The 15392-nt window shown below is 33.4% G+C and overlaps 1 protein-coding gene across 1 annotated transcript in view; it reads left to right on the top strand.

The window, feature by feature from the left end:
• mtt (mangetout) overlaps positions 1-15392 on the top strand; it is a 750264-nt gene that overhangs the window by 567672 nt on the left and 167200 nt on the right. Inside the window, exon 8 of the mRNA XM_072543415.1 lies at positions 6277-6426. Within this exon, the coding sequence (XP_072399516.1) occupies positions 6277-6426 (150 nt within the window). The remainder of the gene's footprint in view (positions 1-6276; positions 6427-15392) is intronic.

The following is a 15392-nucleotide window of genomic DNA, read 5'->3' as shown; positions in this document are numbered from 1 at the left end:
AACTTCTGTGTGCGCTTGTTCTTTGATTTGTTGGTAGATATCAGTTTCTTCTAGTTTTCTCAGATTGATTCTCGGTGTTTTGGCAGTTGTTTTTAACTTTTTTAACTTTTTTAACTTGAGTTTCATGTTTGCTAGAACCAGATTGTGGTCACGTGTTATATCTGCTCCTGGGTACGCTTTAGCCGATATTATGGCATTTCGGAATCTTTGATTTATTATTATGTAATCTATTTGGTTTCGTATTATAATTTCACCATCATCTCAAGGTGCTTTTCATGTATCAATCAATCAATAATGTCTTTTTATTTCCCATTAAAAAAAATACAATTTTCTCTTTTAGTGACATTTGTTCTCCTTGGCACATGCCATCAGGAGGGTTGACAAACTAATATTATTCCCTAATTAATATACAAAAAATTACACCAAGGCTCATTACATCTAACAAGTTCATTAAAATTAATAAAAAATAAAGTAAGTAAATATTCATATAAATGTTAGTAATAAACTAAATATGTATATCCTACTAAGTAGCACCTCGCACTAGACTAAACAGTAATAACAAAGTATAACAGTAAGGTATATATTGCATTTAAAATGATTGAATGTGTCTCTTAGAGGGGGTGAAAGCTGTTGATATAATAATAATAATAATAATTTATATTTATGTTATGCTTTTCATGTATATATTCTTCGATTTGGGAGTTTATACCACATGTTTTTGATAATAAGTTAGTTATCTTTGGAAAACTGAACTAGTCTTTCACCTCTTTCATTACGTGTTCCCAGTCCGTTTTCTCCGTGTTTAATTCGTAATTAATTTAAAATAAACAGAAAGATAAATTATTACACACTTAATGTGTGAAAAACTGTTACATAATGATAGGAATAAACCCGATGCTCTGATCAATTTATTCTTTTTCCTTCTTCTTGTCTCTAGGCCTTAAAGCCTGTTTCTTCTTCAATATTAGCCTTGTGAATCTTTTTCTTTGTCTGCCAATGCTTCTTCGTCTATTTGGTGACTTATCTTGTGGTATTAGTACTATCCTATTCTCTGCCATTGTATTAATGTGTTCGTTCTACTCCTGTTTCCGTTTTGTCACTCATCCATTTATGTAATGTTTAATGCATGCTCTTTTTATGTTTTCGCTTCTCTACCTATCTAACAGACTTTTCCTTGATATTCGTCGGAGTATTTTCATCTCTGTTGTTTCTAGTAGTCGTCCCGTTTTAGATGTGTCACGTCTTGTCTCCGCCGTATATGTTAATATAGTTTTAATTGTTGCTTTATAGATTCTTGTTTTTATGTCTTGTCTTAGGAGTTTGTTCTTTCAGATTGTGTCATTAAGAGATCCCGCCGCTTTACTTGTTTTTAAGTTTTGTTGTCGTACTTCTTCTTCAACATCTCCGTAACTAGTTATATCTATTTCCAGATATTTAAACCTTGCTTCCTGCTTTATTATTTTCCCATCAATTTCAATTTTACATCGTACTGGGTATTTAAATGAATTGTGTCTTTAAATTAGGAAGATGGTGACTTCCACTATCCACGTTTGACCATTACCAGTATGTTCCTTGTTTGTAAGCAGATTGATAACCATGGTAACTTCCTTGTCCACTCGATAAAAAGATCAAAAAGCTATCAAAAACTATTTTGTGATACTCCATAATGCAGAATAAGAAATTTATATCCTTCTGAAGCCAGCAATGTTGATACATATTTCCGGAAACCAGCTTAAGTTTTTCGTTAGTACTAGTTGTGATCACGTTTTCTTGTATTGTATTGTAATATGGATTTCTGACAGATGTATTGTTCAACTGCGAATATTTTATGTATGTCTGATAGTTAAAAAATAACCATAATTTTATATTATATAAATAACCATATATTTATACTGAATTAATAATCCAAGCGAAGCAGGCATTATCTTAATTTTGTATATTTCTATATTTTTAATTGGGAAAGGTTAATATACGACGTAATATACGATGATGTTTAGAAATTTATCAACATTTAAAACCCACAGTATGGTGGAGATGATGTATTTTCAATATGGCATCATGGATCAGAGTGAAAAACGATTTTTTTGATACTACTAATTTGAATTATGTGGAAGTAACTAAGCTTTTTAACATCAGAGATTTTTATCCGTATTTATCAATTTAAGCTTTGCTTTAGAAATATCAATATTGCAATTTATCAAATTTTTTTAAAACATTTATTTAAATTGTAATTTAATATTCAAAAGTGGTATACAAACCAATTCTGTTATACCGATTGGCTTTGAACGACCCTTCTAAAATTCAGTACGACCACTCAAACCCGACTATTTTACGCAAAAATATAAACGAGTAACATATAAAGAGTATCATATTAAAACGCAAAACAAACTGTGATTGCGCGCTTGTAAGAGATCAAGGGTCATTTGAACGTGAGCTTTGCGACGCGACTAGAAATTGGAATGAAATTGGAATATCGAAAAGCTATCAGTCTCTATGACTACGACGGTTATAAAGTGAACGAAAAAACGGACCTTTATTTAAATTTAAGTGTATCAGGTTCATCTTCACGCAACCGTAAAAATAAGAACTTGGTCAGCAGGAAATATTTTCTTTTAGTGTGTTTAGGAAGGTCTTTTAGAAGTGGAGAGTCTGGAGAGATTCGTAAAAATAAGAGTGGCTATAAGTCTTGAGTTATTTAAGCGTATTTTTCAGTCATTGTTACCTAATAAGCGAATAAGTTGTTATCAATATTTTGTTATTTTTTTTCTTTATAAAAGTTTACATGTATGAAATATGTATATATATGTATATATGAAGGGTATAGGGGAAAAATGAAGTATGTCAGAAATAACACATTCTGAAATAAGGCGATTTAAATACTTCAAAACCGAACAAAGATTATAGTTTTGTCATTTACATTGATCAGGGTATTACCAGACGTTAAATATAAGGTTTCAGTTGAATTGCAAAAACATAAAGTATTCTACTTTCTTTATTTTGCCAAACATTTAGAAATTTTACACATTAATTTAAAATATTAAAGTAAAAAAGAAGGTATGTCAAGAAAAGTAGTAACAACGTTGATACAAAAATGCATTTGTTTCAGAAAACTAAAAATGATTATTATAAAAATAATGTTTATGTAAAAGAACTTAAAAATAGTTTTTTTCCAACAATTATATAGAGTCTACACGAGATTTGGGCATAATGGGTCTCTAAATTATTGATGCGGAAGTTCATCAACATGTTTGCCTAATGTATTCATCATAATGACCGCTGAAGCAGTGGTCGGCCGCTGCAGCAGCTTCTAGGGCGTTTTTAATTTCGATGACTTCAGCAATAATTCTCGATTTTAAGCAGATAGGACCGATTGTTATTACTTCTTCGAAATCTATATCGTGACCTGTCTGAATATAATATAACCAGGTTTCGTTAATCTAAGGCAGGGATGGCCAACCCGCGGCACGCGTGCCACTCTGTGGCACGATTGAGTCCTATCAGTGGCACGCGTAGCGTTTTGGATTAAAACACTTTCAAAAAAATTAAAACTTGAAAAACAAAAAATAATAAGAAGAAACTTGGTAGGTTTACGGAAGTTACGATAGATGCGGCATCATTGCATCCTCTGGCGAGCGATATTGCTGCGATTGGTGCACGTGATCCTAGCTGTCGTAATGTGCAATAGGACTGCGTTACCCTTGCTTAGTTTATTTTAAACTGCCCCGTTGTATGTGCACATTTTGTCATCGCGCATTGTTTCTTTAAAATTTTAAAAGTATTTGTTCGATATGTCCACGAGTAAGCCTTCGACTTCAAAACGAAAATACGAAGATGATATTGCAATTCGCGATTTTCAACCTGCTTGGGAAGAACAATTTTTATTTACTAATCGTAATACTTCAAAGCCTGTTTGTTTGATATGTGGATTGTCTGTAGCAGTTCCGAAAAAATTTAACCTGGAACGACATTATAAACAACTGCATAAGGACTTCAGCAACAAATATCCTATTGGTTCACATTTGCGAGCCGACTTTATTGAAAAAAAAAAAGAAAACCCTAGCCAGCCAACAGTCACTGTTTCAGAAGAGAAGTGATGAAATGGAAACTATGGTTAAAACATCATATGAACTGTCTCTGCTGTTAGCCCGGAAGAAAAAAGCCTACTCTGATGGCGAGGAGATAATTAAAAATAGTCTGGCAATATTTGCTAAAAATGTGGGAGATGTAAAGATCAAAAATATGGTCGATAATATTGCATTATCCCGAAATACAGTCATGCGCCGTATAGATGATATGGACCAGGATGTTGTTTTCCAAATTATAAGTGGATTAAAATCCTGCAAATTCTTTTCTTTAGCGTTGGATGAAAGTTGTGACAACACAGAAAATGCGCAGTTAAGCATTTTTGTCCGTTATACCAATGATAATTTTGAAAATGCCGAAGAGCTTCTGGATTTGCGCCAACTAGTCACAACAACAGGAGAGGACATTTTTCAACAGCTTAAAAACGTAATCGAAGTCAACAAAGTTGAATGGTCAAAATTAGATAGTGTTTGTACAGATGGAGCTCCTTGCATGGTTGGTAGACTAAAGGGGTTTGTTACATTACTGGAAAACTATTTGGGAAGAAAAGTTTTTAAGTACCATTGTATTATTCACCAGGAAGCTCTTTGTGCCAAGGACCTAAACATGTCATCTGTTGTTGACCCTGTAACACGCTGCATTAACAAAATACGAGCTCGGGCATTGAATCGACGACAATTTCGAGAACTGTTCGCGGAAGAAACGGAGCAACGGAGAGTTACTTCTCCATTGCAGTGTGCGCTGGCTCTCCAAAGGAAATGCACTCGAAAGGTTTTGGAACTTGAAGGAGTGCGTCTTAAAATATTTGCAAGAAAACAATGAACTACCCAGTGAGTGCTCGTTACTTAATGATAAAGATTGGCTTTGGGATTTAGCTTTTCTCACTGATATTATGAGACATTTAAATTTATTAAATTTAAGATTACAGGGAAAAAATTGTATTTTTCCTACTCTAGTTGGTCATATATCTTCTTTTGTGAATAAACTTATGTTTTTTTGTAACGATTTTGGAGAACAGAGATTGACACATTTCACATTAATGCAGGAATTAGCCAACAAGGTCAGTAGAACTCCAAATTATGACAAATTTAAAAACCTTATATCTATTTTGCTAGGTTCATTCAATACCCGGTTTGAAGATTTTCAAAAAGACAAAATGAATGTTGACCTTTTCATAAATCCTTTTTCTATTTCTCTGCAAGATATCAATTGTTACTCAGCTGAAATACAGATCGAAATTATTGATTTACAGAACCACACTATACTAAAAACCATATATAGGGAAATTATTTCAACTGTTACTGATCCCAATTATATTGAATTTTGGAAATTTGTACCAGCAAACAATTTTCCTAATTTACACGAGTTAGCTCTAAGATATTGTTGTAAATTTGGTTCAACGTACGTTTGTGAGCAAATGTTCTCTATTATGAACATAATAAAATCAAAATATCGGTCACGATTAACTGACATGCATTTAAAATATTATCGGAATATTATTAGTATTACGTATGAGATTGTCAAGATATACTTTTGGTACAAAAATTCACTTCCGGTTTTGAGATGACCGGAAGTTAAAATTTACTTTAAGTTTTAGACCCCACAATGTATATATGGATCGAAAGGTCTCGTCGAGACGAATCTAAATATGTACTTCCGGTTGCGATCCGACACCGGAAGTGACCCGAAACGCGCATAAAACGTCAAGATAGAGCAAATCTGACACCGGATTCGTGATCAGCATGCAAAATTAACTGCTAAATGATATCCATGTCGACATTTGATGAACTAAAAATTGAATTCCGGTTTTGAGGTCGACTTCCGGTTTCGTTTTTATTAGTCAAATCAATAGAGAATTCAACGTAGAGTTCAAAAATGTAAGTTCACGAAATTATCATTTATAGTTTTTGAGTTATTGATAAAAATATTTTTACTTCCGGTCATTGTATATATTGTATATTTTTCTCGCAAAAAAATATATGTTTTGCAATTTTGTAAAGCACTGTATTATAATAAATCTGCATATCATATCACAATTTTTCGAAACATATGCATTAAAGACTTTTATAATTCCGCCATAAAAATAAAGAAACCTTTGTATACTAAGCACTCCCTTAAATATCAAGTAAAATCCCCAAACCAAAATAACAACCTTTCCGGTCAGCAGGAAATAAAATACTTTATTTTTCGCAGGCTTAAGCGGAGACCGCTTCCACTTCGACGAGAACGGTGATGCTCCTGCAAGATATAACATCAAACATTTCAAACAAGTTTCAGAGGGGAAATACGCATGGATAACCGTTGGCCAATATCTCGAAGGAGAACTTCAGCTCAATATGTCAGGTACAAAAACATATAATATCTTTCTATTAGAGTTGGTTAAAGTTCAATTAAAACTACAGATGTTTTAAGAATTTCGTTTTTTTTTATTTCTTTTTTTTTTTTTAATATAACATACATTAACACACTAACTACTGACTATAAATTTGAAGGTTTTTGTTAGAAACTGAAACTATATTTTGGTGAAATTCACATTAAAATGGTGAAAATCACTTTAATAGTAAAAACATGTAAATACAAACATTTATATATTAAAAAAAAATCATATGTAAAGGCCGTGTCAAAAAATAGTACACACAGTTTGTAACTAATATCTACCAAAACAACACAATAAAAGTAAAAGTAGAAGAAGTAGTAACTGACCCTATTGAAGCTGGCAATGGGATAAGACATGGAGATTCCCTGAGTCCTCTATTGTTCAACCTGCTTATGGATAAAATAATAAAAAAAGTAAGAACTAAAAAAGGATACCAAATGGGAAAAAAACAACTTAAAATAATCTGCTATGCAGTCGACGCAATACTACTCTCTCAAAGTGAAGATGATTTACAACGTATACTGCACCAATTGAATATAACCGCCAGAAAATTTAACATGTTAATTTCCCCAACAAAGACAAAATGCATGGTTATAACAACAAATTTACTAAGATGTAAATTGGAGCTGGAAGGTCAGACCTTAGAACAAGTGACGGAGTTTAAATATCTAGGCATCACATTATCTAGCTACGGAAAGCTCGAAACCGAAGTGGAAGATCAAGTGAATAGAGCAAACAGAGCCGCAGGCTGCCTAAACGAAACAATATGGAGAAATAAAAATATCGGGAAAGAAACGAAAGGCAGAATTTACAAAACAGTCTTCAGACCAATAATGACATACGCAACAGAAACAAGACCTGGCACAGAGAGAACAAAAAGGATGTTAGAAACAGCAGAGATGAAAACACTTGGAAAAATTGATGGTAAGACATTATGGGACAGAGCTAGAAGTACAAATATACGACATAGATGCAAGGTGGAGAACATCAAAAACTGGGTAAGAAATAGAAGAGTAGAATGGAACGATCATATAAGCCGGATGACAACAAATAGAGTAGTAAAGACAAGAAGAGACGGTTCCCCAATAGGAAGACGATCAGTAGGAAGACCACGCAAACGATGGAATGACAACTTACTGGAGGCACATTGAAAAACAGACAGAGTCATGTCTATATAAACAGAAGAAGAAGAAGAAGTTTGTAACAGAACTTAAACGCGTAACTATCTTGTTAGAAACTGTGTGTGCCATTTTTGGATACGATGTTCATTTTTTTGCTTGACAATAATGAGTCCACCTCCCACTGACTTCAATTTTCCTCTCATAAGAACTGCTATCTACAGGCGAGATTATCGTAAAGCAAACTGCAAACCTTTCCAAGAACACATCAACCAAGATCTCCCAGAGTTAGGCAATATGTCAACACATAATCAAGTTGACACAGGGATTTCCAAAATTGAGCAGCTTCTGCAAAAAGTCTTATCTCTTGCTATTCCAATAACACGATATATTCTTTATACTCCAGCTCTTCGACCCAAAATAATCGCACAAATTAAAACAAAACGCAAAATGATCAGAGAGTAAAAAAGATTTCGAGACCCCCTCATTAAAGCAGAGTATAACAGGCTATTGCGTCGATAAGGTTGAAACAACTACAGTGAATGCGTGTCACGGCCAATCTAGACTACCGAGAGGGTGCTAGATTCTGGAAACAATTCAAAGTCCTAACGAAGCAAAAAAGTCAGCCGCGTTCACATCTCACAGTCAACAACATCATTCTTAGTAATCCATAAGACAAGATCGAAGCCTTCAAAAATACACTCCAGGCCGCTCTCGTTTTCCCCCAATAATCTCAATTTTATTGAAGGATTTAAAGGGGAAGCCGAACGGAGAGCGAAAGATATATTCTATTACTCTCAGGCCCATTTGGGACCTGATCCCCACCCAATGATGGCCCCTGTGACTGAGGACACCGTCAGGCAGATGTGTTACATTGGTAAAAACACATCTCCTGCCATTCATAGAAGAAGCCTTAAAAATCTTCCAGAGAATATAATCCCGTTGCCCACAAATATAATTAATGTATGTCTTAGGCTGAGCCATTTTCCAATTCCATGGAAAGTGGAAAACACAGTTATGATTTCCAAACAAGGGAAACCCCTAACTTACCCTGAATCGTATAGACCCATTTCTCTACTGAGCACCCTAGGTAAAGTTTACGAGAGGATTCTTAAGGAAAGACCCTTGGAATTCCTAGATGCTTACCTCGCCATTCCAAATTACCAATTCGGATTTAGGGCTGGATATTTCACCCAAAATGCATTAGTTGAAGCAACAACTTTCATTTTACAATCAATTAACGAAAGGAAGCACGTCATAGTCATATTCCTAGACGTCCAGAAGGCATTCAATCAGGTCTGGCACACAAGTCTGATTGAAAAACTCCACCTTGCTAGAGTGCTCCACAGTTTTTGTTAAGCTAATAAATTTCTATCTCTCCAATCGGACGATCAGGATCAAAGTTAGCAACATTCTATCCACATCCTTTACTCTACAAGCTGGCATACCCCAGGGCTCAATTCTTGCTCAAATATTATACACAGTCAATTATTAAATTTTTTATATTCTGTATATCCCTTTTTAGTTTTTGTGTAGCATTACTTAGACTAATTTTGTCTCGTGGAGTAATCTATTGCTGCCATTTTTTTCTCAACTTTCTTTTTTCTATTATGAGTTCTCTGATTTCTTTTGGATAGTTGTTCCCTTTGGGCTTAGAAATTATTGCGGAAGTATTTTTTCAAGCTACCTGTTGAATACTTTTGTGATGGATAGCTCTTTCGGGGCGACAGACTCAGTAAAACACAGGTTTGAAATAAAAATAAATCTATTAAGTATATATATACAATAAATAAAAACTAAAAAAAAAAGGAATTCTACGTTGTATACTTATAAAACAAAAATAAAATGAATTCTACGCTTCCGTCTGAGTCCCGCGATGAATGAATTCCCCGGCAAACGTCTATAAAAGAAAAGAAACTAATTAGTACTACTAATATACTCGCTTTCGCTTCAATTCAGAGAAAGATCCGTATATGCTCGCAAACAAAATATTTAGCTGTGCAGACCCACGGCAATGTTCAATACACAATGCCGACGGGTTCCGCTTGGCTAAGGACAGAGTATGATCCTCAATACGGAAATCTCTGTCCCGGTTGGTTCTGTGCAGATCCACGGTAATGCTCAATACGCAATACCGATGGGTTCCGCTTGGTTAGGGACAGAGTATGATCCTCAATACGGAACTATCTCTGTCCAGAATGTCTCGCTGGTTCACTACACCGGCGAGTCAGGGAGCCTAGAGCGCTAGCTACAAGACTACCTAATTCCGCTATTCACATGCCTTAAATAGCCGTTCTGAATCCCACTCGACCCTCACGTTGTAGAAGTGGATGCGCAAATATTGACACTCCCACGGTTCGAACTGTTAAACGATTAGAGCATCGTTACACTTTTTATAAAATCTTCTAATTCGTCATCAAGTTGCCTCGCGTTTTTCAATGGCACATCAAGATTAATTTTTTGTTCAAGGAATATTTTGAAGCTCTCCTAGTCGGTTTTTTTATTATTCTCCGTTCACACATTTTTGATAGCACGAAATGTGCCTCAAACTCATAAAACGGTCGTAAATCATAGGCGTTCCTAAGGTGTTTATTCATTAAATAATAATATGTTTTAATACTGTTATATGTAATATTAATAATATTTTAATACTAATATATTTAGCAAAAAAACAATTAAAACTTTCACGGCTAATGTTATGTAATTATATTATATTAATAAAAATAAGAATTTAACCACTAACAATTTTGTAAATAAGAATACCTTATTTCTTTGAATATTTCAATACTAATCTTCGCGTTTAATCACTTTAATAGAAAACCTGGAATTCATATCCGAAGGTACTATTCGTTGCAAGATAATTAGGATGGGATTTCCCAGATTTTTAATAATATAATGGGTATAAAGATGCCGGCTTTGGCCACGTGCCTCATCTGTTCAGTTTATATTCGAAACTTAACTTGAAAGGGTGAAGTTATTACGAACGAAAACAACTTTTTTGTTTAGTACGTTTTTGATCGCATGTAATTTATGGCTCGTCGGTGTTTCCGCGTCTACGGCAGTAATTAGCGTCTCGAATATTTCTTTTGCGAATTATATGCAGTGCGTGAGTAATTTTTTATTCCATATACCTACGAACATATACGTACCTTTCGCTCGTGCTCGTTTTGTTCGTGCTCTGTACAAGTTTTACACCGGTACTGTTGCGTATAGTCAGTAAGTCTGTCTATTCACCAAGAGAGAAGACTATTGTCCTGAATGTTCACGATGCTCTGGTTTCTCAGAATCCCACAAACACTGTTCGCAACATAGTCGAAAGTTGTGCCAACATGACTAGCGTAGGAGAGTCAACTATATATAGGTTCCTATCAGAAAGAAAAAAACACGGTATAGCTAACCCAAACACAAACGAACACTTAAAGAGAGGGAAAAAGGCTATTGAAATTGATGAATTTGCCAAAAATGGTATTCGAAGGAAAATTCATGGATTTTTTTTCAAAAAAGAGATACCAAACCTAAACAAAATTTTACAAGAAGTTAGAGACGACCCAGATTTGCCTCATATCGGACGAACTAAATTGTGGCAAGTTTTAAAAGAATTAAATTTCCAGTGGGAGAAATCAGACCGAAAATCACTTTTAATTGACCGGGAGGAGATCATTTGTTAGAGAAGAAATTATCTAAGATCCATACGAAAATTCCGGGCTGAAGGAAGGCCAATCTTCTACCAGGATGAAACGTGGGTAAACTCAGGTCATAGTCTAAAAAAAAATTGGTCAGATAAAAATATATTAAGCTCCAGGCAAGCCTTTATGGAAAGTTGGACTACTAGTATCTCCCCACCTTCTAGTAAAGGCAGTAAATTAATAATTTCTCACATTGGCAGTGAAAAAGGATTTGTTAAGCATGGTTTGTTGGAATTTTAGTCCAAAAGCACAAAAGACTATCATGAGGAGATGACAGCTGATATTTTCGAAAAGTATTTTGAGCAGATGATTTAACACATACCACCAAATTTAAATATAGTATTAGATAATGCACCTTATTATTCACGACTAGTAGAAAGACTTACAACGACTGCGTGGAAGAAACAGGATATTCTTGACTGGCCGCGGAATAAGTATCTGCCTTACGAAGATGGAATGGTAAAAGCAGAACTTTTAAAAATTGCCCGGCAACACAAATCTAAGTTCAAGAAATGCGTAGTTGACAAAATAGCGGAAAGGCGAAACATCACAGTCCTTAGACTTCCACCCTACCACTGCGAAATAAATCCAATTGAACTCATTTGGACACAAATGAAAAGTTATGTGGCTAGAAAAAATACGTCATATAAAATACAAGCTGTACGTGATTTGTTATACGAGTCTTTACAACATATTACAGAACAAAACTGGAAAGATGCAGTAAGAAATGTAATAGAAGAAGAACAAAAAATGTGGGATCTTGATAACATAATTGATGTAACCGTAGAGACACAACCGCTAATTATTAACCCTCAAGACGACTCGGATTCCGAAGTTGATCCTATTTATTTTGAATTTGAATAGTTTTCTAATCGTAATTATATAAGGTAGGTAATAGTAGTTGTAATCGTAAGGTATTAAAGGGGAAAGGCGTAAAATGTCGCCTGTCAAAATGTTCAATGTGTTTTAAATGTATCCATTTTTTTTTTCAAATCCTAAGAAAACTAAAAAGCATTTTTGAAAAATTTAAAGGCAGAATGAAATATTTATTAGAATAAATAAAAAGTTTCTTTTGCATGCAATATTTTCAATTAAAAATTATACTATATTTTCTCTTTTATTTTCACCCCTGTTACATAACATATTAAAATAAACATTGTAGAAGTTTTCAGAGACTTTCTGTCCTCAGTAATAATGTAATCTTTCATTCTGCGTTTAAATTTTTCAAAAATATTTATTAGTTTTCTCCGGATTCGAAAATAATGGATACATTTAAAACACATTGGAAATTTTGCCAGTAAAATGTATCTTTTACAAATGGCAAGAAACTTTTTATTTTTGAATAAAGTAAATAAGTTTTATTAAAAAATACAATTTACATAACTACAATTTAAAAAATATATTTATTTAGTTCAAATAAATGTTTCAATCATATACTCTACGACACTGGTCGGTCATCTTTAACCATTTAAAATACCATCGTAATAGGATTATAAGGTATTATATTCCTTCAGATACAAGGTGGGTTAGTCGAAACATCTTAAACCGTCAGTTTCAGGTTGGTTTTTACTATTATATCGTATTACCTATCCTCTCTGTATTTCAGTTATTTAATTAGGGTTAAACTTGTAGTGAGCTATCGACAAATTGTGAACCGATTATAGTCAATATTAGATGGAACTCTTTTTTGATCACTGTATCACTCATAGTTAAAATTAACGGTGAGTTATCAGAGTTCTTGTTCCAGCCGTCATTGATATCCAGATAGTTAGCTGAGATATTTTTGTAAATAAAGAAATATATCAGGTCTGGAATTCTGTTTCTATCGGTAGACCAGTGTGTTGGTCTACCAGTAGATATTACTTCACCCTTTTGTTCTTTAACAGCTGACAATAGTTCTTTTCTTTAAGTTGTAGTTAGCCTAGAGCCCCAGTGAAAATTCTTTGGATTAAAGTCGTCACCGATTATGTATTTTTTTTTCTAAAGTGTTCATAAACCTTATACATTGTTCTCTTTTAATGGAGTGTCTGGGAGAACAATAAGTTGAACTTATATTTACGATATGCGTTTTCATCTCCATACATATTGTTGTAGCTTGTATATGCTTAGTTGTATATTTTAATTCCTCGTGATGCAAGATGTTATCTTTAATTATGATAGCGCTTTCGCCTTTAGCTGCATTATCTTGGTGTACGCTAAAATATACTCTGTACAACCTAAATTTCATGTATGACTGTTTAGTGAATAAGCATGTATATGCATATATATGCTCATTCACTAAAACCCCTTGCCGCTAGAGTAAACAGACGCTAGAAAACAAAAACAAATTTGATACAAATAGACCAGATGACAGCTTACCATTAGGGAAAAAAAACAATCTGACCATACTGACAGCATAAGTATAAATAAACGAATGATTGATTTATTGTAATGTATATTATACAAGTAAAACTGAAAAATAACAAAAATTAATTTTCTATTATGATAAAAAACCTTAGAACAATAAATAGGGTTAAATAAGACTGGTAAGGTCGAATGGTTAAGGATTAAGCACATTCATCAATTGAGATTCAAATCAAATCAATTCTTTCCCTTTCGTTTTGGTAATCCAATTAGTTTTTGTTTTTTTATTTAAATCTCTGACATATCAATACTGATCTTCTTTTACGGCAACCATTGAAAATGAGTTACTGAAATGTTAAAGGCAAACACAGAGACATTTTTTGTTTTAAAAATTAATCCCCAAGCTACACATGGAAATCGGCAATGTTAATCAAACAGCAAAATGTTCTAGATTTAAGCCTGACATATTCCAATTTGTTGCCCTTTTGCCGACCTATTTCCATTACTTTTTAAAATGAATGCGAATTGGTTTGTTAATTAAGTTAACTTTTTATTTGTCGGATAAAAATGTGTTTGGTACACAATAAAATATATTCGTTGACGAGGATTCTGGACTACAAAAAAGACTAATTAGATGTTTCGAATCGGTGAATAAATGGTAAATTAAAGAAAGTAAATAATTTTTTAGATCAAAGGTTTGAGTAATAGTCATTATTAAATATATAAAGGGATAAAAACTTTTATAAGTAGCTTTCAAAACTAGAATGATTTGAGATTGAAAAATAGAACATTGCGAGAATTTTGCTAGTATACCAGTGATTTATAATAGATCAGAGAAAATGTTACTTACTTGGTCTATAAGAGTATTTTATTAGATCCTATTCAATACAGAAATATAAAGATTGAAAAATAATATAGAAAAAAATCATAAAGAAATATAGGGGACCTTGGAAAAAAGCAAAATAATTGTCTAGGAAAAAAAATTCAGCAAGTGTATCAAAAGTTTGGTCTTAGTATCCAAATTCTATAGAATCAACATTAAAGCAAAATTTTCCAACTATCAAAGGACTACCACCAAAGACTATATATTTCTCATTATTACATCGTTACACGATCCTTCACTTCTGAATCCTTTTTTGTTGCTCACCTAATATATTAAGTATTTTTAATAACTCCCTCGTTAGTAGTTTTGTTTTTTTTTATATGCTATCTCCGCGACGGAGGTTAACAATCATCATGTTTATTTTGATCTTAGAGACGTCACTAGCGCCGCTGTGACATATTGTCGGTTGAGATAAATTGTTTCTTGCAGTACTGGCCCGTTTTAGTTGTGCAGTGGAAGTCAAACCCTGTCGACGTCAAGTTTCTATGCAATACCGGCACTTTTGAGTTGTTCCACTATAGCAGATAATTTTAGATATTTTAAAACTGTATCAGTAAGATTTTTGGAGTTATGTCACATTAAATAAAGGGAATAAATTTATTGTTTTAAAAATGTCAGATTCAAAGGATTATTAGAAAAGAAGCGAATTAATCCTATCTCGAGTAGGAGTCGCGTAAATAATATTATCAATATTATTTTAATGTATAATTCCAAATAATCGATTTGATAGTTGATACCACGAAGAAAAAAACACGAAAAGGTTTAGAAAGCATGGATATTATAGAACTAGAAGAGGCTTACACTGGCAGCCTGCCAATTAATGAAAAGAAGAAAAAAGACCTTACTAGCCTTTGTGAAGATAAGAGTGTGTCAAGAATTCAGCTGATTTCTACCAACATTTA

This window comes from Diabrotica undecimpunctata, chromosome 9 (genome assembly GCF_040954645.1).
Source record: "Diabrotica undecimpunctata isolate CICGRU chromosome 9, icDiaUnde3, whole genome shotgun sequence".
Classification (NCBI taxonomy): domain Eukaryota; kingdom Metazoa; phylum Arthropoda; class Insecta; order Coleoptera; family Chrysomelidae; genus Diabrotica; species Diabrotica undecimpunctata.
Note: the sequence above shows the minus strand (reverse complement) of the source record. Positions and strands in the feature narration are given on the sequence as shown.